At 42.0% G+C, this 23,967-nt stretch overlaps 3 protein-coding genes across 3 annotated transcripts; 2 read left to right on the plus strand and 1 right to left on the minus strand.

The window, feature by feature from the left end:
- The first annotated feature begins 1,540 nt into the window (after nucleotides 1-1,540).
- On the plus strand, nucleotides 1,541-5,077 carry LOC109484486. The gene is made up of 6 exons (XM_019787755.1): nucleotides 1,541-1,675; nucleotides 3,207-3,291; nucleotides 3,675-3,822; nucleotides 3,969-4,034; nucleotides 4,369-4,536; nucleotides 4,850-5,077. Exons 1-6 carry the CDS (start codon nucleotides 1,624-1,626, stop codon nucleotides 5,021-5,023), a joined length of 693 nt encoding a protein of 230 aa, XP_019643314.1. The 5' UTR covers nucleotides 1,541-1,623; the 3' UTR covers nucleotides 5,024-5,077.
- A 769-nt stretch (nucleotides 5,078-5,846) lies between these two features.
- LOC109484701 (stromal cell-derived factor 2-like) lies at nucleotides 5,847-8,629 on the minus strand. The gene is made up of 3 exons (XM_019788052.1): nucleotides 8,360-8,629; nucleotides 7,625-7,785; nucleotides 5,847-7,210 (listed from the first exon to the last, which is right to left on the minus strand). Exons 1-3 carry the CDS (start codon nucleotides 8,586-8,588, stop codon nucleotides 6,938-6,940), a joined length of 663 nt encoding a protein of 220 aa, XP_019643611.1. The 5' UTR covers nucleotides 8,589-8,629; the 3' UTR covers nucleotides 5,847-6,937.
- Nucleotides 8,630-8,663: 34 nt separating this feature from the next.
- Nucleotides 8,664-23,001, plus strand: LOC109484702 (ribonuclease 3-like). The gene is made up of 33 exons (XM_019788053.1): nucleotides 8,664-8,774; nucleotides 9,246-10,498; nucleotides 10,865-11,053; nucleotides 11,483-11,693; nucleotides 12,084-12,231; nucleotides 12,975-13,132; nucleotides 13,307-13,387; nucleotides 13,536-13,622; nucleotides 14,028-14,114; nucleotides 14,277-14,348; nucleotides 14,580-14,661; nucleotides 14,929-15,006; nucleotides 15,306-15,475; nucleotides 15,747-15,871; nucleotides 16,049-16,102; nucleotides 16,596-16,641; nucleotides 16,920-16,948; nucleotides 17,061-17,139; nucleotides 17,391-17,498; nucleotides 17,798-17,936; nucleotides 18,174-18,234; nucleotides 18,478-18,537; nucleotides 18,706-18,805; nucleotides 19,219-19,392; nucleotides 19,566-19,610; nucleotides 19,707-19,760; nucleotides 19,957-20,060; nucleotides 20,485-20,590; nucleotides 20,879-21,023; nucleotides 21,435-21,517; nucleotides 21,747-21,850; nucleotides 22,186-22,325; nucleotides 22,719-23,001. Exons 1-33 carry the CDS (start codon nucleotides 8,763-8,765, stop codon nucleotides 22,919-22,921), a joined length of 4,587 nt encoding a protein of 1,528 aa, XP_019643612.1. The 5' UTR covers nucleotides 8,664-8,762; the 3' UTR covers nucleotides 22,922-23,001.
- The last annotated feature ends 966 nt before the right edge of the window (nucleotides 23,002-23,967 follow it).

Below are 23,967 nucleotides of genomic sequence, written 5' to 3' on the forward strand. Positions count from 1 at the left end.
GGACCGTCATCCCCTGTGGAGATGCCTCCGCTTAGCCGCTTGGCTTGTGTCAGGCAGGCCTTGACGGGTGCAGGTTTGTCTGCGGATGCTGCGGAGTTGGCGTTTGCCGCCACTAGGGCATCGACCAATAAACAATATCAGAGTGCCTGAAAAATTTTCGTCTCCTGGTGTAGAGACAGGAGTTTGGACCCCTTATCTGCACAAGTGCCCAAAGTGGTTAACTTTCTGCATGATTTATTCCGGAAAGGTTTGGCCTATAAATCAATAAACATTTATAGGTCTGCAATATCCTCAACCAGAGAGGCGGTTGACGGTGTTAAAATAGGACAACATTGGATGGTTTGTCGCTTTATGGCAGGTGTCTTCAATAGACGTCCCCCACGTCCCAGGTACTTGGTGACATGGGATGTTAACAAGGTGTTGACATACCTTGAGAGCTTCGCTCCCTCACGGTCTCTAGCCATCAGGGATTTGACCCTGAAAGTTACCGCCTTGATGGCGCTAACCTGTACTGATAGGTGTGGTACACTAGCCACACTGTCTACTGAGTTGATGAATATTTTTCATCTTCCAAAGTAACTTTTGTTCCCCCTCAGTTAACAAAAACTGATCGGCCAGCCCGACCTTTTCGGGAAATTGTCTTCAGGGCTTACCCTGAAAAGAAGAGTCTGTGTGTTGTAGACTGTATTCAGGCCTACCTTAACAGGACACAATATGTTAATCGGCCCAAGGAGTTCTTTCTGTCCTTTAGGACTGAAAAAGCTGTAGGATCAGCCACCCTTGGTAGGTGGTTGAAGTTGGTAATGAAGGAGGCTGGTATAGACACAAGTATCTTTAAGCCTCATTCTCACAGAGGTGCTGACACCTCTGCTGCCCTTGGTAAGGGAATGCTTTAACAGAGGTCATCCGCTCAGCAGATTGGTCCTCTGCAGTAACCTTTGAAACGTTTTATCATCGTCCAGTAGAGGACTCTGATATTGCTAGGGCAATACTATCCTCCATGGGACGGTAGTATGGCTCTGAAGGAGAATACCCCAAATTGTTTTTCCTGTGCTGTAAAGTTGGCGGACCTGGACTTGTGCCAGGGGACCGGAATCTATGCCTTTGGTGTATTGGGGAAGCAGGGATTCCTGTAGTGTCAACTCCAGGATCTTTTCCCTATTAGGTGAGACTTTACTACCTCATCTCACATCTTTAAAGTCGCCATATATTCTGGAGATGCGATGGATAATTGATAGTTATCTACTTACCTTTCAGATAACTACAGTTATCCGAGCATCGTAAGAATATATGTCCCACCCCAGTTCTTTCCCATCCCAGTGTTCGCTGAGGTTAACCTTAGCTCGCTACACATGAGAGAGAACGAAACCGAGGCTGAATGGGGCATTCTGGGTATTCTTTCTTCTAATCTTGACTGTAAAGTGCTGCCGCCTAGCGTCCTAAATGAGAACGCCATATATTCTTACGATGCTCGGATAACTGTAGTTATCTGAAAGGTAAGTAGATAACTATCAATTCTGGCAGAACAGGCGGTAGTGGACAGGCGTCGTCACATCACCAGTCTCCTTGTGGAAGCTGTTTTCCTCTGTCAGTATTTGTCTAACTCTCTCAAGTTATCTCAGAATGGCACCCAAGCGCGCAGCTGTGGATTCTGAGCCGGGGACATCGGCCAAGGGTAGGTGAAAAGCTCCGAAAAATGACTCAGGAAGCTTCCGGGTTCTTGTGCCTGACCTTGCTACCGTAGACGGTAGAGTCCCCGCCCCCATGCAGTAAATCCAAAGTCGTACGTGTAATATATTATAACGTTGTATTTGATAATCGTTAGCTCTGTAGCAATATCGATACTAGTACTTACTGAAGGTCTAAAGAAACTCAGAAGTTTGAGGGAAATAAATTATTTGCCTTTTTTTTCGTGATCACGACCTTCCTTTGATTGAATTATTCATGTGGAATGTCAAAAACATAACTTGTACTTTTCATTCTGAGGAAAACGTTGAACCAGGTCCGTTGATGAAAGTTAGACATCCAGGTAAACGATACTCGTATTAAAATAAAGAAAATTCAAACTCTACTACTGGATCAGTTAACGGATTTATTTCCGGACGTTTCGAGTGACATCCATCACTCTTCTTCAGCGTCACAAATGAACAGAGAACCGATTCACTCTTATATACAAGTAACTAGAAAAACCGGTTAAACAACAAGGTCCGTAAGAAGCTTTATCGTGTAAAAAAACAGGTCGGTTGTTTTGCCGCCAAAATCGAGAAAACCGAGAGTGCTTTTCTGTAATTATATACTATAACAATAGCTAATATAAACCAGATGTAGACTTGAAACTGAATACACCATGGTCTGTCTAGTATGTAAAAACGAGGTGCGAATTGGCTAGTCTGTGTTATTTGTATGCTATTGTGTTCTACTGTCTGGCGGAAGTTTGTTTCATATGGAAAGTTTGATCATCAGTTGGAGGTATGGAGATACACCGACTTTTGTCTGGTGTAAAACAAAGGTGCTTTCAGAAGGCTGAAGTGTGAAATAACCTACTTATGTGTGATACCCTGTCATCTGGTGTGTGCTGTATGTCCATTGTTTGTTCCCCTACTGTCTGGTGGACGTTTGTTATGGAAAGTTCGAAGTGTGAATCAGAAGAGAGAACCCGAAATTTTCCCGTGCACCTGAACCAAAACATGGGATGATAGCAATAGAAAAATGGAATGGGATGCAATGATTACAATCCTAATTAGTTCAATGTCTGCAACAAAAATAATAACTGTTTTACAAGTACTGTGAAGTAGAGTCTGATCAACTTCTACAAATATCACAACGGTTCGCTGATCATTAATTGCTGCTCCAAACCCACCCCTAGTCGTTCCAAGCCGACAAGACTCAACCATCCTGCAGCATATCAACTGCCCAGGTGTAGGGCACAGTACAGAGAGAGGTCTTTCTTTCCACGTACAATCAGAGAATGGAACAGCCTGCCGGCTCACATTGCTCTTAGTAGCAACTTAGAGGACTTCAAGTCCAACCTGTAATCCCTCACGTGAAATCCCCATTTCCTTAGCACATTACCCCCCCCCCTTGCGCAGTTAACCCAATAACGACATAATCTTCGACATGACGAAGGAGGTCGTTTAAGGAAAGAAGAGTCACGTAATTCAATGATTAATAAATGCAATAAAATTTCTTTTTGTTTCCACCTTCAGCACCGGCCAAGCCAAAAGCCAAGAGGAAGAAGCCCAGTCCTCCCAAGGCTCCAAAGTGTGGCTGTAGGGGAGACTGTGGGTCAAGGTGATTATTATTAGTACCTCCTGGCATTTGTATACTATTATATATCTATGTCAATGGAATTTCAAACTGTTATACAGACATACAGACTTTCTTAGGTACACAATGATTTTTTGCCCCACAGTTTTCGGATGATACGATAATATATTTATCATGATATACTAGGTGACATGTCTTGTACATGAAACGTTACATGTCATGGTCTGATTATGGAAAGCACAAAATGTAACGTTAATGTTCATAATCTCAGTCCTGATCATCATGATTCTCAATTGTAATGTGTTATCAGATTGGTACTACATTTAGTAATTGCCAGATGAAATGAGCTGTGCTGCCTTATTCTTTAAAAAGAGATAATTTATTCCTTCCCTATTGATTTGTTACAGCAAGTGTGGCTGTGGAAAGAAGGGGGAGGCCTGTGGTGATGCGTGTAAGTGTACCAGCTGCAGAAACCCCTTCAACATCCTCAAGGAGTATAACATTGACTGCACGGCAGCCGCCCAGGACAAATGTCTCATGGACAACATCTACAAGGTACAGCAGGAGTTACATATGTTCTGATAGTTCTGACAGCATGTAGAAACTCAATGTGTTCTTCTCTAATTTACTACTCTAATGTTGTTTTCCTATCTTTCCCAAAAATTCATCTTACACTATTTTCATACCCTTGTGTTATGCAGATTGGAGACCTTCGAAAGTACCTGGAGTCAAATCGTGAGCTGAATTGCTGTGGACAGTCTGTACAGGTCTGTTTAAATTTGTTTTATGTATACATGCCTGGTCTACCTGCTACAGTAAAGGAGGTGTGTGGTTTCATTATGAAGCCTCTTTTTACAATTACACATTGAGGACCTTGAATTCAACCGCTCCCAAAATGTTAATGTTAGCAATGACTAGGGAGCAGTTAGCCCACATCTAACCAAGAATTTGAGTTGAAATTTATACTTATAGCTTCAAGACAACTTCTATGACTATTAAGAGGTTTCATCCTCTTTTCTTCTGAGCAATCATTGTTCAACGTTAGTGTAGAAAAACCACCTGTGCCTTTTCTAAGTTGTACTTGTGTTTGCCGACCTCCAGCTGAAGGATAAGATGTTCCCTGGGGTCATCACCTGTCCTGAGGAGGACTGTTACGGGGAGTGGAGGTACTCCTGGTGCTGGCATGAGTTTGTTGATGAGGAGAACCGCCCACGTAACCACTGTGGCACCTGCCGCAAGTGTGGCGACTACAGGGACGCTCATTGTGAGGTAACCAAGTTTAGTCTACCTATGTTCCTTGCTCTACCAAGGAGTTAACCTCCTTGGCTCTACAGTGTAAATATGATAATTCCTGATTTAGTTCTTGTCTTCTATACTTCTCATTTTCGCTTCTCATGTCCACAATCTTTGTATATGGAAGACTTGAGATAACGGTTTCATGTGTATGGATAACAGCATAAGTGTCCATCATGCATTGTTACTGCTGTGTGCTTGGCTGTTGAAAAGATGACCAATGCAGCTATTGTTATCATCCCTGCTTTGAATAGACCTAACCAACCAGTCATCTCTGTTCTCCCAACAGAAATGCAACAAGTGCTACTTTGCTGGCCTGTCCGGTTTTGAGTGCCCCTGCAAGGATCGGCCCCCAAAGGGAAGCATGAACTCGCTGGGCCTGATGCTGTGGGCCATGCAGCAGTTTGCTGGGGATGACAGCGACAGACTCAGTGACGAGTCTGAAGACGAAGGGTTCTTCTAAAACTCGAAAGCTCTCTAAGATCAAAGAACTGTGTGAACATCACTGCTGAGACTGTTCTCTCGAGTTATTGCATAGAGAAAAGCCTTTTAGGTACATTTTGCCACCGATGTATCAGTTTATAACCTGCCACATGTTCTATCCTGAAAAGTTGCTGATGTGCCAATGTTGTACTGTGTTGCATGATTGGCCAACAGTGCCCTATGACTAGTAGTTTTAGTTTTTAGATACATGTATGACATGTAAAAGTTTTACTGCAACTTCCAAAACTGGAAGAAGCCATTTTCTTTTTGCTTTTTTTCCAGTTATTGGTTTCAGTTTATGATTTTATATACTCAAACATTATAAAGGATTAACTAACAGCCTCCCAAAGTTCTGGTTGAATAGTATAGGTCTAAGCCATGTGGTAAGTTTTGTTCAGTTAGGCCATGTTGATTTGATTATATGGATGACATCCTCCGGGAACCCCAAAACTGATGCGCGCGTGCGAATAAAAAAAAAGTTTTGCAAAAAAAAAGTTCTTTTCATTATGAAATCTACGTGGTCATGAGGGTTGAGCAAATGGCACAGAATATGGTTTGGCGAATAATCTAGTCTTAAAGTTCATTTCTTTACAATTTTGCCTTTTTTCGTTTGATTTTGGCATTCTACGACATTGGTATAGTTTTTAATAATTTTTTTTGTAACTTATGGTATATTTTTGCTCATTTTGCAACTGTTTTGTACGATTTACAGTATGGTTGGAAACTTTTTTTTTTTTGGAAACAGACGAAAATTCATGCGCGCGCGGATGTCATCCATATAATCAAATCAACATGGCCTTAACTAAAACTAGTATATTTGTGCTTGTTCAACTTTGGGAAAGATTGCTTGTTCATGTCCTGAACACCAGGATCTATTGAGAACATTCATGTTCATAGCAAAAGGATTTGCTTTATAAATCGTTGTAAGACTCATATTTAAGACACAGAGGCAAGTTTTTATTAACTCTAGTTTATTGGTTTGTTTCACGTTTGAAAAGTTGTGCTAAAACAAGTTTACAGGGTATGTACCATACTTGTGGCATGTACGGTATAACAGGTCAGTTCAAAAGGAATCTGTTCTAACATAAATCAGATATTTTTGTTTTTCATCCAAGAGTTGTACAGTACTACACAATCCTACATTCATGTTTATATCATATGACATTAAAATGTCATGGCCTACACTACAATATTCCTAGTCTTGTCATGTTTTGTTTACAAACAATTTGTTTTAGCTTCAATTCTGAAATGTTTTTTTTTTTTAATCCAGTGCTTACTGGGCAATCACCCCAGATTGAATAGACAATGATATTGCATGGGTGATATAAGTAATACATGTAGTAGGTATCTTGATGGAAGATACTTATTACATTTGCTGTACATGTACTTGGTACATGTAGTAGTGTGCCTCCCATTTAAAGGACAGTCCTCTAACCTGACTGGTTGCTGAGGTGGTGGTATGAGCTGGTGCACTACATTTCCCTTAGAATACTAAGTAACATCTTATTTCTGCCCCAGCACATACTGATTTACCATAAATAAGGATTCATAGTTACAATACAGCAGTACAATACAATACAAGGTTTGAATTGTCAGGAATGCATTCTTCTTTCTTGGGTCAATGAAAATTAGGTACATTATTTTACTTCTAAGAATCCATCTAGTTTAACATCAAACATACTACCTGGGTTGTTGAACATCACTAAACAGAATGATGAAATTAGTCTGGAGTCCAGCCTTTTAGCTTTGGTCTACTCAATTACTAGTATCCCAGGACCAAAGCTAACAAGGCTGGACTCCAGGCTATGATGAAATCACTATTAGTATTACAAGTACCATTTGACAGCAAGACAACCAATCAGATGAGAGAAGTGAGCCTTTAAAGCTCATCTAGTCATCTCTTCCCCCCTGCTGAAGTTTCTGTAGGTTTGATGAAAACTCCCTCCATCACTCTCCAGAAGTTTCCGCTGTCAGGCTTGGGGTAGGCGCAGACCTCCCTCTGTCCATGGATGGGCCGGCCGTAGGTGTCCCCGGTGATGTGGAGGTACATATCTGTGGCCGTGTGCTTGAACCTGACGGTGTCGTCCCGCTCCCAGTACGTCCCGCTGCAGGTCACCGCCCAGTAGTCACCGCTGTCACCGACGCCATCAGTGCCAAACGCGCTCACCTGATGAAAAAAGAGTTTGATTTATTCATTGAATTCAACAGAATTAAATTATCTCTGAAACTGTATGTAGGTAAACACTGAATACCAGACTCTGCTCTATGTTGATCTTGCAGTGCAGCATACTGTATTTTTTCTTTATTATGTAGTTTTCACATTCACATGGTGACCAGCCCCTCCAAATCAAATGCTGCCCTGCCACTTGCTACATAATGTAATCCAACACCGCAGGGTGTCTGTGATCTGCTACAGTACTAGTAAACAGTTGTCTGGTCCATGTTTGTGTTCTTCTTCTCCAAGTAAGGTCAATGATGGTCATTGACCTTTGGAGAAGAAGAAGAGCAAAAACAATATACATTTGTAATAACTAGACTGATAGATGAATACTAATTGACAAGGACGTTAAAAAGCCTGTACCTCCTGGTTGCGAGAGAGAGGTGACTGGAAGTAGTGGCTGTGCAGGTTACGGCGTGTGGTGGTGTGCATGAGCCGGATGGTCTGCCCACATTTGATGGGCGTTCCCCTCACACACGGCTTGTCTGCCTTCCCCTTCACCGCCCAATAGCTGTTGGTATCATCTGTGCAATCACAAAGGCCACAACATAAATTAAGATGTAACATGTAATGTAATAACAAAATTTACAGGAGATATACTATGTTACAGTGTGTCAACTATACAAATTACATGTACTTGTTGTAATGTTCACTTTATAGTTTGGGCACCCATATATAACATCCACTCTGGAATTTTTCTAACGAATACACCTTTAACTAAATATGGAGGCAGCAGCCAATAAAAATTCCATATGGTTGATGATTAACCTGAAACTGAAGGATCCTTGCATGTAAAGGAAGACAACCATATGGGCAGCATACCTGCAACTACCCTATGTTAAACACAGACATTCGATTGATTTTTAAAACGACGTGAAGCCATAAAAATATATGCATAAATTTAAGGGCACTGAACTGCACTGTTCCTGAAAATTTATTCTATAACTCAAAGTTGTCCTCTTTTTGATTGGGGAAATATGTAAGGGATTTTGAAAATGCCCTTTTTTCGACTAGGGGGAAATAAAAAGGATTTTGAAAATATCATTAAGAACACATCGCAGTCTCCAGACTAAAAGCCAGTGATTATGTAACATTTACCTGAGGAGTCGACAGCTGTGACAGACTGCTGTCCACTTCCTGATCCGTACTTCACGTCGTGTGAGTGGAGTCTCACGTTGTTCCTGGTGTTCAAAAGCTTCACCACCGAGCCACACGTCACGTACGGATATTCAAAATCCTCGCACAGACCAAAAGACAGGAGTAAACAGAAGAAAAACGGGAAAATTTGACAGAAAACGACAGTTTTGCTACAGCTTTGGGCCGCCATGGTTGATTCTGAACGTGGGGAGCTCTGATTGGTCAGAAACGCCGGGAGGTGAAAGGTTAACTGAGGGGTTATTACAGGTCATGAGTCTGGGAAAATGGCGGATTTTCTGGGGATGAAATTTTCAGCAATGATTATCTTCAAGTTTCACCGCGTTTTTACCTAAACATCTTCACAATGTTCCCACAGGTAAGTGTAAGGGAAACTCTGGGTCTATTTGTGAGCATCTACGGGGTCATGTGACGGTGCATTCTTGGAAATAAACGTGCAATTTCTGTTTAATTTTTCAGCCTATGCTGACAAAAAGAGCTTTGTTTCTTCCTCGTTTAGATCCTAGATCTAGAGCAGAACACAGGAACGTTTTTACCTTGCGAGTTGTATCGTGGGTTCTGTCACGAAAGGACAAGATAGTAGAATAATGGGAAGCATAATTATCCTTGCTTTATCATTATAACGTTATATGATCTAACATAATGTTAGATGTTTACCAAAGATGCAAAGGAAAGATTTTTATATTATTTTGCGTTGGGGAAGGTTAGACATCCATGATCTTGTAATTTTCATGAGCTAGTTGCATTCAAATAGACTATTTGTTGTAATGTGCATCAGTCCTGAGTCATATCATAAAAAAGCACTTGCTAATTTTCTTTGTTTCTTCAGGGTCCAGGTCAGGGGGGCCAACCTCCTCCCTTCAGATACCCCCCAGTGCCCCCGGGTATGTTCCCACCTGCCCAGGGACAGGGTCCGAGGCCAGGTCCCCCCAGAGGCCTCCCTCCACGGTCAGGGCCACCCCAGGACCATCACGGGTCATTCTTACTGCCCCAGCAGGGGCCGTTTGGTGGCCCGCGGCCGGGTGCGCCCTGGGGACAGGCGCCTGGCATGCACACGGGCCCACCTCAAGGCCGGTCAGTCATCAGACCCCCTCAGTTTAGCCCGACACAGCCGCGGCCTGATTTCGGGGCACCCCATCCAGGATTTCCACCTCCCAGGGGACCAGTTCATCAACACAGGCCACCAATGAGGGGGCCTCCACCCAATCAGGGGCCAATGTTGAGAGGACCTCCACCCAATCAGAGTACTGGATTCAGACCGCCGCCACCCAATCAGGGCCAACCATTAAGAGGACCCCCACCCAATCAGGGCCCACTATTGAGAGGACCACCGCCCAATCAGGGCCCACCGTTAAAAGGACCACCAACCAATCAGGGTCCTCCATTCAGAGGCCCGCCGCCCAATGAGGGACCTCGTATGAGAAGCCCCCATCCTCCACAACAAAGACAACCTTCTCCATTTGGTTTTCCTGCTTCTCCATTTCCAGGACAGTCTCCTAGTCAACCTCTAACACCGCCCACCAGTGGGCCTCGTCCTATTCCTCCAGCTAAGGCATGGGGCGGTGGGAATACAGCTGATACAGGGTGGGGGACACCCCCTAAAGGAGGGGTATCATGGGAAGGGCTGCCCAAATCTTGGGGGGATGATTCAAAACCAGAGAGAACTGAAGCATCGTGGGATGTTGATGAACCTGGAACAAGCAAAACGTCACTGGGTTGGGGTGAGACAGGACCAAGCAAACCCTCTGTGGAGACAGATCAGCCTGGACCAAGTAAAGCATCATGGGGCACGGAAGAGCCTGGACCAAGCAAAGCATCATGGGGGATGGAAGAGCCTGCACCAAGCAAGGCATCATGGGGGATGGACAAGCCTGGACCAAAGAAAGCCTCATGGGAAATGGACTCACCTAGTGCATCGTGGGGGACAGAAACATCCAGTACAAGCAGATGGGATGAGGGGGGTTGGGGCGACCCCAAGGGAGCTGGGAAGTCATCACAGACTGGGAGGAAACGGATTTCCTCTGCAGCATCTGATGAGCGAAGGCAGAGTGAGCGGGGTGAGAAGAGGCGGCGGGATTACAGGTGTGTTTGTTGTTCCTTTGGTAGACAAGTTGAAACAACGTCCTTCACAACCATACCCATGAATACTTGTAGCTGTAATGCACATTTTCAGCAATATACATGCACATCTATGACTTCGTCCCGACTACGTGTACCGGGTATATTGTAAATCATTGTTAATCAGATCTCCGATTCAAATATTGCAGTGCGATCGCTGATGATCGGTAGTGAATAAATTCATGGACAGTCTTCCATGTTTTAATGGGGAATCATACAAACAAATGTAAAGTAACTCCACATAATTCAGCCTGTCAGCTGCGATATGGAAGATACTGCTTAGTTGTTGTGTTAGAAATTGAATGAACCATCATTATCATAAACTTCCAGAGATGACGACTGGGGCCAGTGGGATCCTGAGTCAGTAGACGTGCCCACTCCTACTGACACAGCCACCAAGGAGGGGAGCAGTAGTGAGAGGGACAGGGACAGGGAGAGGAGACCCAGCACCAGTAAGGGGTGGGACAGTCATCCTAAGGAGACTTCCAGAAGGAAGGAGCATTCAAGGTCCCCTCCCAGGTAGTCGCCTCTACAGTCCACAGCTTAGTTTTTAAACAGCCTTTATTTTGATGTGATTTAATATATATCTTAAATGGATTTGAGATATTGATTTATTTGTGTCACACTTAACCTTCTTTCTGCTTTCCTGCTACCTAATTAAACACTTAGTACAAATGACCAAGCAATGCAAATTTGGTGCTGAACAGCTATTTAGCTGGCTGAAAGTTAGAATGTAACATACTAGTACAGCCAATTTTGTACAGAACGTAGACGTAGGAGCTGTATAAGACTGCCTGGGCTGATACATTTAGTTTCTATCCACTCACGGTGGTGCTGGTGCATACCCCTAGTGTTATCGATAAGTATGTCTTTAACACGTAGAAAGTGTGGCTGTCAAATGTTTCCAATTGTTGTGTTATTGAGCCCTAACCTTTATTTCACTTGCAGGCATTCCAGATCCAGCTCCCCTTCTCCCAAGCGGTCCCGGTGGGAGCACATCGACAAGGAGGTTGTGAAGGAGAAGGAGAAGCCCATCTGGGAGTGGCTGAGTGGGGGGTCGGAGCAGGACAAGGGGGAGGACGATAAGACCAAGAACCCCCCCTGGGTCAGATGCTCCCCGGGAGACACCTATTATGACAACTGTGCCTCTCAGCAATTCGTAAGTTGGCTCGAAATTACAATTATTATGTGTGGAATGAGTTTTAATCAACTTTGACCCTTACATACATGTAGGACTGGTAGATGTGCAGGTATAGAGTGAGGTTTTTATGTATAGAGTGATGTGTTTTTTTATACAGTATCTTTTTATGTTGACCGAAGGAAAACATTGTTTTTGCTCTGTTTTCTCTTCTTCTCCAAACCAATAAAAAAAAAGAACAAGGTCAATGACCTGAACCAGATGGCTGCCACCATGGTAACTAGTGTTGGGTTACATCATGTTGCGATTATTTACCAAATATCTGTAGGAATTCATTGCTAAAGATTATAGTGATACTGATACTCTGTTAAAGAGGTACACTTGGGTAAATATTCCTCACTTCTCTCCCAGAATGGCTCGAGTGTTGTGGCCACAGACAAGCTGAAGGCCCTGTACAAACAGTTTGAGGAGGTGCTGGGCCTGCGGCAGACCGGGGCCATGGACGCCAAGCCCCCGCGGGAAGAACCTCCCGAGCCCGAGCCGCCGCCCGAGGACTCTGGTATGACAAGCGGCAGTTTCTCCTCACATATGCATTAGGTAAATGGCTGTACCGATGAGTCGTGGTGTCACCACACATCCCATACAATCTGCCAGCCTCCCTACATCAGTTATCCATGCTATCTTACAACCTTACAATTCAACTGTATCATTCTCAAACTTGCAAACAAGGGAAGGAGTAGATAATGTGCTACAACACTGTTGTCCATCAGATTCTGTTATTGGTTCAGTGTGAAATGTGAAAAGTCTCCATTTGATGTGAAGTGAGTGTACAATCAGTATGATCAATGTGGAGTTTGTTATGGCAAGCATATCAAAGTTGTGCTGTATGTGGTAAGTGAAGTCTTCCTTTGTTTTATCAGCACATGGCAGAATGCATTGTGCACAGCACTTCTATGTAACATAGCACTTATTGACTTAAGGTCATGCTTGTGTATTTAAAGATGATATCCTGTCTGTATTGTATTTGTATTTTTTGGCAATGGTACATGTCGTTACAAGTTCAGCACAGGCAGACTCAGCTGGTAATCGTTATAGTAATGTTTAGTTTGGAAAAGGTATCATATACAACAGATGCAATGGTCATGCAATATTGACCAAACTTAAAACAGAAACCATAGTTTCGTGCAGGCACAGTACGTTCTGCCGACGTGCTTGTGTTACCGACATTATGTGCTATGCTATAAATACTATAAACAGTCCATGACTATGGGTTTAAAGTGATTTCCCTCTGTTGTTTTCCAGAGTCCGAGGAGACCAGTTCCTCCAGCAGCAGTGAGGAAAGTGAGACGGAGGACACAGAAAATGAAGAAGAGGCAGAAAACATCATGGAGGAGCTGCGTAAGAAGAAGGCTCACCCCGACAGACTTCACGAGGAGCTGTGGTACAACGATCCCGGAGAGGTTTGTTTAAAGTTGTGTTTGATCAAACACAACAAAGTTTTCTGAGAATCTTCAACCACCATGTGGAGTTCATATTTTTCCTGCTTTATCACTAAGAAATTCTTCAGCAAAGTTAATCACGTCATGCTGCAAGTTTTAATACAATGTTTTTGTGGTTTTTTGGTCTTTTTGCAGATGAATGATGGCCCCCTGTGCCGGTGCAGTTTAAAGTCCAGGCGGACAGGCATCCGCCACAACATCTACCCTGGAGAAGAGGTGAACTTTTTCATCTAATCTTCCACCTTTTCTGTTTTTTTTTCTTTTGTATCAGGAGAAAAGTTGTTGGAAAGTTGTACACATGACATTAGCATAGCATGGAGAGATTTTGCATATTCTTAGTTTCACTTTGCTTTTTCTGTTCCAGCTGATCCCCAAATGTGACCCCTACACCAACAATGCCAACAGACTGCACCATTACAGGATCACCATGTCACCCTTTACCAACTTCCTGGTGAGTTGCACTTAACTAACATGAAAGATAATTCTTGGTAGAGACAGTTTGAGTCTTTATAGTAGTAGTAACCACTCTTCCCCCCTCCCCCACTCTTACCCTTCCTCAACCCTTCCCCCTACCCCACTCATGGTCTTCATCAACTCTTCCCCCTTTCCCAGTTTGCCCGAAATGCTGTCTTTCACAGGCAGAGCATCAAAGGCCTTTCTTGCTTGTTCATAAGGCCACATGGCCAAAGGCTACCTGAAAACCAATTCCTCAGGGAATGCATTCTTGCAGTTTTTGAAATTCTTTTAAAGCGATCATAGTAATGTAAAAAGATGCCTCCGCCTCAGAGGCGCTGCTAAAAATGCAGAGAATAAATATGTGATGGCTTTGCTAATGATGTTGATTCCTGTTTCACAGACAGACCGTCCCACAGTGATCCAGTATGACGACCATGAGTACATCTTTGAGGGATTCTCCATGTTGTCTCACCACAAACTGCAGAATGTGAGGGCTCGTTTTCAATATGCCAACATGTTACAAACCTGATTACTAGCATCAAGTGAAAAACAACAAGAGCAGAATTATTTTAGGATACATGTATATTATATCAGTATGTCAAAACAAAGTAAGTTCATTGACAAGTTGTTGACTTTATTTCTTTTGCAGATACCTGACTGTAAACTCATCCGATTCAATATTGAGTACACCATCCATCTGATTGAAGAAAAGATGCCAGAGGTGAGTATGAAGAGTCTTCACTCCTAACCAGACTATAATTCGTTGTGTACTTTTTCATTGTCAACTCAATTGTTCATCTGTAAGCAGAGTCTCAAACTCTATTACATAAAAAAGAAAACTATTTGGCTTATGGTATATGTATGAACCAAGAACCTACAGGCAATGTCAATGCTTACACACATACACTACATTGTCAGGAATGCCAGTTTTGTTTTGTGTTGTTTGTTGCAGAACTTCTGTGTGCATGGACTGGACATGTTTGCAGACTTCTTGTTTAATGACATCCTGGAGCTGGTAGACTGGGACAGATGGGGTAAGTAGCCATAGGTTAGAGATTGAAGCATTGATGAACATTATTGAACTGTACTAGCTGACTTCATAGTTCTAAACCTGCCAAAGAAGAACACCCAGGGGACCAAGGTCTTCTTGGACAAGTGTCTTTCTTGAGCAGGAAAAAAAATTCAGGAAGGGAAAAGGTAGTTGTTATGGCCTGGTGGCTTACTTGCTTTAAGAGGTGGCTACTTGGGCAAGTTTGACTGTGGCTTAATCATTAATAGATTTCCTGATCTCCCTCCCACAGGTCCATCCAGAGTAGATGGGAAGAAGAAGGGCTGCTGCAGGTTCCACTTCATGCCCCGCTTTGTCAGAAACTTGCCAGGTTAGCATCATTCATTCTACCGTTTTAACCAACTGCTTGTACATGTATATATATATATATATATATATATCTCACCTAGAGCTTTCGACAGTCACTCAGGTCTTCCTCAGCAGACTGACCCAGAGGGACTTGTCACATGGCTTCTTTGAAGTGTGACGTCAACACTGGGTCAGGTATCTGGCAGACAATGTCAGCCGCTGTCGTGGTTGAGTGATGTGATGTGATGTCATGTCATGTGAATTTTGGAGGTCTCGATGATGATAGATCTGTGTACTTATCTATTTCTTTCTTCTGTACAGAGAATGGTAAAGAAGTGCTGGCCATGCACCAGGTCCTGCAGTACCTGCAGAGGAGTAACCGGCCGCTGGTGGAGGCGTCGGAGCTGGCCCTGCTGCTGCAGCTGGAGGAGTACGAGTGGCAGAGGTTTGCTGAACAAACCAAGAACATGATCGTCACCCATCCTGGAATGGTACGTCCCAGCAGAAAATACACATCGTACATACCTTACTCTGTCAATGTTCTTATTCTTCTTGGAACCTCTACATCATACAGGTCTACATTCCTATCAGTAGTCACCTGGATGTCAACGTTCATCGACTCACAGAATTTATGTCAGCTTGTGTACTTGCCTTTTATAAAAGAGGTATTTTCTGGCTTTACCTTAGTCAGTGGAAGCCTGTTATTTTCTTGTACATATGTACCAACATTAAATGTAGCTGTATCCCCTGTTTCTGTTACAGAAGCCCTGTTCAGTTCGTGTGGACCAGTTGGACAGAGAGCAGCTGAACCCAGATGTCATCAGTTATCCTGTCATTGTACACTTTGGCATCAGACCTGCACAGCTCAGCTATGCTGGAGACCCCAAGTAAGTCAATCATCAGGAGAGCATGTCGGCAGAATGTACTGTACCTGTGTGAAACCTGTAATGCATTGTGTATAGCATTTTGGCTGAGCGTCATCAAAACCTTCAGTTTAAGTGGCAGTGATTGAATTGATTGTTGACTTATGACTGATTGTTGAATTGATTGTTGTCTTATTTCAGATACCAAAAGTTGTGGAAGTCATACTTGAGATTACGACATCTTCTTGCAAACAGGTACCTTTTCTCAAGTTACAATGTGGCGTGGCATTTTGTGTGGCGTCTGTGTGGTGTAGTGGATAGAGCGTCCGACTGTCAAGCAAGAAGACCCAGGTTCAATCCCCAGGGTTGGACCCAGACATGTCTGGACATACACCAAGACGTTGTGCCCTCAGGCATTTCCCCCCTCAGTTAGAGGGTTTCCTGTGCCCTACTGTTTGGATTGGCATTAGGAAGAGCATCCAGCCGTAAAAATCTTCAAAAAGGACTTGTACCTGGTGCAAGCACTTCTAACCCCCGGTTGGGTAAAAATGACGTTAAATTCGGTTTAAAAAAACAACAACAAAAAATGTACTTTGAATTGACCTCTGACCACATGCCAGAATAATCGTCTCAACGACTGTGGGCATCGGACGGAAGAAGGAAGAGGAAGAATTCTGTTTATAATGGCAGTTTAGAATACTTTTGTTGTTTGTTCATAGTGACCTGCTAAGTTCTATTCCCTTTTCAGCCCAAAAGTCCGGCCCCAGGACAGACAAAAACTCTTCATTCGAGAGGTTTGTTGTGTTATTTAAAACTTTCTAGCAGATAGATAGTTGCTGCAGTGCAAAATGCAAAGAAAATTATATAAATGAAGAAATAAACCTTTGCTAGCATAGTACCTAGTCTGACCCATTGTTCTGGATGAAATTGAAGAAAGATATGTATGCAGTATGTTTAATAATTAATTGTGTCTACTACAAGCTCAATAAATATATATCTTTATTTCCGGTAAATTGTGTCTCATCCAGATTTACTTCTGTCATCAGCATTTTGTATTTTTCATTTCTTTCAGACTGAATTACAAAAGATTCGGTCTAAAAGGTGAGCATGTTTAACATTGTTTCATTTGAATTCTTGGACAATACAATTTTGCTTTATTTTTTGTGTCCAAAATTGTAGAAACTTAACATATGTCTTGTCTCCTTCCCCTCAGTGAGATGAGAAGAGAAGTGACAGTTGAGCTGAGTAGTGAAGGGTTTGTCAGGACAGGAATCCGGTCGGACGTGTGCCAGGTAAGAAAACTTAACAACTTGTATACGCCATACGTCGGTTTTGATGCTCATCATTTAAACTTCCTTGACCGTTCAAGAATTTTGTATAGAAGGTGGAGAACCAATGATCAGAGTGTTATGAGTTTATTGTCTTTTTGATGTACAATTGGAAGCACAAGCCAAGGACTCACTACAATATGATCCTGTAGACAGCTCACACATCATGATGGTTTGACTACTGGTATCATTATTTCCTGTGTGTATTTCCCCAGCATGCCCTGCTGCTTCCTGTGCTGATGCACTACCTCCGGTACCACGCCTGTCTGAACGAGCTGGACCAGCTGTTGGGCTCCAAGTTTGAGGACAGATCCCTGTTAGAGGTGCTAAATATTACTTCTGCAGTCCTTTCTGGAGACAGATTGTGACATGATATTCAAGACAGTCACCATCTCTGAAATATAGCAAACAAACTTGTGTGTGCTAAATTGTAGATGATCTGCATGTACATCGTAGTATATAAGTACTGGATCTTTCAACATAATATTTTGTATTATTGAGACTAGTTTTGTGAATTTTAGAATGTCATTTGCACACTAATAGATGCAGCTGTTTCATGTTTACATCCATCTAGTCTGGTGTGCCTAAGATTTCATTCAATTACAATCACTTTTCTCCATAGCTTGCCCTGACTCATCCTTCTCACCATCTGAACTTCGGTATGAATCCTGACCATGCCCGAAACTCCCTGTCCAACTGTGGTATGAGACAGCCAAAGTACGGGGACAGAAGAATTCACCATGTACATACTCGCAAGAAGGGTAAGAGTTACTGAAAGTCAGTTTGTGGATAATGTGTAGAATTTTTTCTCCATGTACACATTGTTAGTGATAGCAACAAAGTTAATTACTAGTATACAACTACATTTTGTTGTCTTGTCACCTTACAATTTTTCTTTCTATTGATATCTATGCTTGAATGTCTAAAGTTAGACCTTTTGAATAGACAAAATACACAACCTGTAGCTTTTTTAATTTTCAATCATTTTTTCCTCACAGGTATCAACACACTGATCAACATCATGTCCAGAATGGGTCATGATGAGGAAACACCATCGCTGTAAGTCCATCTTGGATATCTGACCTTAAACAAGATATAAAACAAGAGTTATAGGTTTGGTTAATTTCCCCAGTGTTGCTTTACTGGTGCTGAATCACATCATCTTGACAGTGTTGTGAAATGACAAATGTATCATAAGAGCCTATGTAGTAATTTCATGCTACACATGTGCAAATGTATGAAGAAAACTAAAAATGAAACATTAGTGTAACTACATGTACATCCTCATATGTTTGTATCCAGTATCAACCACAATGAGAGATTGGAGTTTCTGGGTGATGCTGTAGTAGAGTTTCTCACCAGGTCAGTCTTATCTTGATATCAATTCCATTGTCATTTTTGTAGTATTCATAAAAAAAAGTTACTTTGGTATAGGTATTGGTAACTCCCTAAGATTCTAAGCCAATATTATGGAGGTTGGTGTCAACTATGGAAATGGGAGAAACTGATCATTCTTTGTCTTCCTGTCAGTTCCCATCTCTATTTTATGTTCCCTGACTTGGAGGAGGGAGGCCTGGCAACTTACAGGACAGCCATCGTCCAAAATCAACACTTGGCTGTTCTGGCAAAGGTAAGATCCTTTTTCATACACACCGTGTGATAAGACAAATTTGCTCTTCATAGTCTTGGAACAAATCAAAGCAAAATACAATTCAATGTTATAGTCACTACTCTAGTCCCTATTGATGTAGTTAAGCTAGTCACACTTTCTAAGAATTGTTCTGTAATGTAACAGTAAGAGACTTGGCTGAAAGCCACCAAAACATTTTTTAGGACTTAACATGATGTAAACTTTATACAATGTATTATGTCTGAAGTGAACCTTACCTCTTTCCTCATGACTGCAATGAAAAGTGGCCTGCAGGCTGATTTGAGCTTCTCATGTTCAAACAAACAAACATTTTAAAATTCATGGTTCATGTTTTATCCTTGTCCTATATCTTTCACAAAAGAGGTCTATATTTGTTTCCCTCCCCCCTGTAGAAGTTGCGTCTGGATGAGTTCATGCTGTACGCCCACGGGCCGGACCTGTGCCGTGAGTCAGACCTGCGCCACGCCATGGCCAACTGTCTGGAGGCCCTGATCGGAGCCATGTACATGCAGCAGGGCCTGGAGGAGACCAAGAAACTCTTCTGTAGACTGCTCTTCAGCGACGAGGTCAGCTCTATGACAGTCTATCATCACAAGTTACAATGTAGAACCAGCTTTTAGACTAGAGTAGTCATATGTTAAACTTACACATTCACGCTGGTGACTTTTGGGCACTAAGTCTTGCAATTTGGGGGGGGGGAGTTGACAATGTCTTATTTTTTTTATATCACTTCTTTCAGGACCTTCAAGATATCTGGTTGAACCATCCCACACATCCACTACAGGTAACTTTAAATTTTTACTTCATCGTGTCTGATACTTTGAGTTTTTGTCACTTCCTGTCTGTGTGATCTGACATAAAATTTTTCCTTGTTTTGCAGCAACAAGAGCCTGAAGGAGACCGTCATCTGATAGAATCATCACCAGTGCTAAAGGTTGGACAAGATTTTTTATATTTCCTCCTACATTACCCTATCAGCATGTTATGACTTAATGCTTCTTTCAGCCTGTTTCCCTATCTGTGCCCTTGTTGACACCACCTGATTGTTGACGATTTGCTGCATCACTATAAGCAATGCAAGTATAGTATAAGATAGTCTGTAAGTCTCTAAGACATGTGTTGTGTTTCAGCGGCTGACAGAGTTTGAGAGTCGGTGTGGGATGGAGTTCAAACATGTCCGTCTGCTGGCCCGAGCCTTCACACACAGGACTGTAGGCTTCAACAACCTCACTCTGTAAGTACATGTACATGTACATGTACAACTCACATTATAATGTACTGTGCTTAGGGTTATTCCAGTACAAAGTTTGAGGCTCAGATGTGAAGAAAGTGAGGAGAGAAGTTGTTGACGAGAGGGGCTAGGTGGCAATTTGTAAGTGAAAATAAAGTGAAGGCTGATTTGCTAGAGAATAGATTCATTACATGAGTTACTGTGTATGGATAAAATCTGCATTTAGATAGGGATCTTCAACATATTTATATTATGATTGAATGATTGTAAGCAAGATCTTTTATTGATTTGTGCAAGTACTGATAAAGTAATAAATGTTGGAACAGACACTGTAATAAAACCTCTGCTCATCAAAGGATCATTCATGAAGGAATGCTTTTTATTTTGTGAGACAAAAAGGAGAGTTTGTATTTTTTTTTGCCCACAGAGGCCACAACCAGCGTCTGGAGTTCCTGGGAGACTCTGTGATGCAGATGGTGTCATCAGAGTACCTGTACAAACACTTCCCTGATCATCACGAGGGTCATCTGTCTGTGAGTGCCTGTGTCCTTTATTGTGTAACTCTTTGAAATACAGTAATGATCCATCAAATGGAAGCTATAATGTTGTTAGTTTTGTTGTCATCTGCTTAATTCTGCTTCTTTGGGCCAAACAGTGTTTTGACTGTACACTAAGAATTTCCATGCCTAAGTTTTGCAGTTTGTATGCAGTTAACGTTTGATGTGATGAGCATCTTAATAGCCTTCACTACATAAACATGAAATATGATAAGAAAAAATTTCTTTTGGTTGCACAATTTCATCTATGATTGTATGATTCAGCTGCTGAGAAGTTCCCTGGTGAACAACAGGACCCAGGCGCTGGTGTCTCAGGACCTGGGCATGGAGGAGTACATCATCTCCAGCGACAAGGCACGGCAGGGCAAACTGTCTCTCCGACAGAAAACACTCGCTGATCTCATGGAAGGTGAGGATGGACAAGTTTGATCTGTATATAGATTTATTAGGACTTTGAACTTTTATCTTTTTGATATATTTTGTCTGACCTTGACATCTTTCATCATGGCCTCAATGAAAAGCAGCTTGCAGGCTGATTTGAGTGTCTCATGAATGAAGAGTGGTTCAAAGAAACAAACAAAATCTAGCATTTAAAAAACAGAGATTTCAGACTTCCCAGGAAGTATTGAAGGGTCCCTTGTGCGATCCTCAGCTTTCTGAATTTGACTGCTGACTCCCAGTAAAAGCCATTTCCTGTGTCTGACCTTTTGATGTAATTTAGCTAGTAGTGTCACCAGAAATTGTCTTGGCTGTAAAACAGATGGCATGGTTGTACATTGTATGTCAGTCATGTTAACTCTTAACTCTTGTTCCATTCTAGCCTTTATGGGTGCTCTGTATGTGGACCAGGGTCTGGAGTATGTGTGTGTCTTCATGAATGTCTGCTTCTTCCCAAGGCTAAGGGTGAGTAATACTTGTCACAAGACTCTAAGGATCTGAAAATGATTGTCATTAGCCATAAAACTTAAAAGGCTCTGAATTGAAAGTTTTATCCAATCATATTACTTGTTACAAAGTTTGAACCTATCATATCTGCCAAAACTTTTGAGCCAACCAATGAAAAAACAGTGTCTGAACCAATCACGTCTGGATTGACATTTGAACTGACCAATGGCACGACCTGTTTCAGCAGGAGTTCATCATGAACCAGGAGTGGAATGACCCCAAGTCCCAGCTTCAGCAGTGCTGCCTGACCTTGAGGACAGAGGGCAAGGAGCCGGACATCCCCTTCTACAAGTCAGTGTTCCTTTCCACCAGTTTTATGCACTGCTGCCAGGATGGTCATCCTTGGCTATGTTTTATTAAGGAAATGTGTAATGTGAAATGACTGAAACATGGGTTGTTTGTAGACCATATGCAAAGATTTCAATCCTAAGAATAGACAATTCCTTTATAAATTATGATTATACTATTCATTTTGTTTTTTTTTTGTTCATATCTACATAGTATTTGAAAATATTAATCAAATCCTTTTTCAAAACTGCCAGATGATTTTCGACATGCTTAGATTGCAAAACATTTTACTTCATGCAAAAACATGTTTTTTCTGTGTTTTATTTTTTGTCCCTTAGGATACTGGATAAAGCTGGCCCCTCTCATGCCAGGAAGTACACTGTGGCTGTGTACTTCAAGGGGGAGAGGATCGGTACAGGAGTGGGCTCCAGCATACAGCAGGCTGAGATGGCAGCAGCAAGGGATGCACTCAAGAACTGTGAGTTACTCAGGACAAACAATACTCACTGACAACATGGCAAGAGGCAGTGTACAGACAGATATTTGATGTATGACTGCCCACTGGTGTTATACACAGAGGCACTTGTATCTGTGTTTTTTTGCTTTATTTTTTCTTCTTCTTCTTCCATTCCAAACAAATAAGGTTAATGTGCTGAACCAGGCAGCTGTCATTGGTTGACGTTATGTAGCAAGTGGCAGGACAGAGTTGGAGGGGCTGGTCATGATATATATGAATACATTTCAGTAAGAATAAACAGTGCAGTAATTTGTTAGGATAGGTGTATTTGCTATGTTACCTTTCTAGTTAGTAAACGACTTCCATTATTGTGTGCTCCAACTGAAGCCATGGATTGTTGTTGTTGTTCTCCAGACAAGTTCCCCCAGCTGGCTCACCAGCGCAGGTTCATGGACAAGAAGTACAAACATCTCCGCAGGATCCTCGACATCGAGGAGGAGAGGAGCGGGAAAAGGAAAGAAGGAGGGAGAGACAAGGAGAGGAGGAAGGACAGAAGGAGGGAGCCACCAAAGAAGAAGGCCAGAAGACCAGAGAGGGGAGCAAGTCTCCAAACTTGAAGTGATTTGCACTGCATTAACCCTCTATTATCCTAACAGTTTAAACATTCTCATTATGTAAATACCGGTAAGGCTAATATATTATTGACTTTTCTCTTCAAAGAAGGGCCAACTTGAGACTGCAGAGGAAAGAAGGGAAGAGGAGACAGAGAATTTTGAAAGTGTCCAAAAGAAGATCTAGAACCGAACTACCAGATACTTCTCACCCTTAAAACCTGTGAACAAGAGGCTGAAGCAGACATTAGATAAGAGATATTATAGACAAATGTTCAAATCTTTGTCAGTGTTGCAGGGTGAAAGATACTCTACATTTTTTAAGGTGTAGACCAGGGGTTTCTCTTCCTCTGTTGTAGGTCTTTCATGCAAATTACTAGACTATATGTAGTACAACAGCCAAAAGGCTTTAACTTTTAGTGCATCCAACTTAACATGGATGACTCTTCATATGAGCTGCAATATAGGTAGTAATGTGATAACAATGCCATAGAAATATAGAATTGAAATGAAATGTTAAAAGTTGTGCCATGCTATTTTATATGATTGTACTAATACTTAGTCATTTTATGTGTGCATTTAAGGCATGGTATGGCAGTGAGAGAGGTATTGGTCGAAACCAATACTACAATGTGAATTTATTCGGGACCATGTTCTTCATGAAGGCATCTTTTTGCAATAATGACAGGATGGCCTATAAAGATTTAAGCTGTTGAAGCCATAAGTGAATATTGAATTTGAGGTTTTAGCAGTAAAAGAGGATGGATGAAGTAAAAAGTGTGAAATGAACATGATTTTGTTACATGAAGGAAAACAGTGCAGTATTACAGGCATACTGGTAACTTTACCAGTACATGTTGAATGAAGAAGCCAAGCTTAGATGTTGCTATCTGTATATAAAGTATAAGTTGCGTTGGAGGTACAAGTCATGTAGAATTGTCAAAAGTCTCACAGTTCTATAGGAGATTCCATTTTAGAAAGAAATGTATTGAAAGTTGACCGTGAGTCACCCTATGAATTACAGAGGATAAATTGCGATGAAACTGCAACCA

The sequence above is a fragment of the Branchiostoma belcheri genome, unplaced genomic scaffold (genome assembly GCF_001625305.1).
Source record: "Branchiostoma belcheri isolate BF01 breed outbred unplaced genomic scaffold, Haploidv18h27 scaffold7, whole genome shotgun sequence".
Taxonomy (NCBI): domain Eukaryota; kingdom Metazoa; phylum Chordata; class Leptocardii; order Amphioxiformes; family Branchiostomatidae; genus Branchiostoma; species Branchiostoma belcheri.

Excerpts from the sequence above, each read along its gene's own strand:
- LOC109484702 (XM_019788053.1), top strand. Across the intron at positions 13,388-13,535 it reads ACATCTACCCTGGAGAAGAG|CTGATCCCCAAATGTGACCC; the intron begins GTGAACTTTTTC and ends TTTCTGTTCCAG. Across the intron at positions 16,642-16,919 it reads AAAAACTCTTCATTCGAGAG|ACTGAATTACAAAAGATTCG; the intron begins GTTTGTTGTGTT and ends CATTTCTTTCAG.
- LOC109484486 (XM_019787755.1), top strand. The coding sequence starts at position 1,624 with ATGGCACCCAAGCGCGCAGCTGTGGATTCTGAGCCGGGGACATCGGCC. Across the intron at positions 1,676-3,206 it reads GCCGGGGACATCGGCCAAGG|CACCGGCCAAGCCAAAAGCC; the intron begins GTAGGTGAAAAG and ends TTCCACCTTCAG. Across the intron at positions 4,537-4,849 it reads ACAGGGACGCTCATTGTGAG|AAATGCAACAAGTGCTACTT; the intron begins GTAACCAAGTTT and ends TTCTCCCAACAG.
- LOC109484701 (XM_019788052.1), bottom strand. The coding sequence starts at position 8,588 with ATGGCGGCCCAAAGCTGTAGCAAAACTGTCGTTTTCTGTCAAATTTTC. Across the intron at positions 7,786-8,359 it reads CACAGCTGTCGACTCCTCAG|ATGATACCAACAGCTATTGG; the intron begins GTAAATGTTACA and ends GTGATTGCACAG. Across the intron at positions 7,211-7,624 it reads CTCTCTCTCGCAACCAGGAG|GTGAGCGCGTTTGGCACTGA; the intron begins GTACAGGCTTTT and ends TTTTTTCATCAG.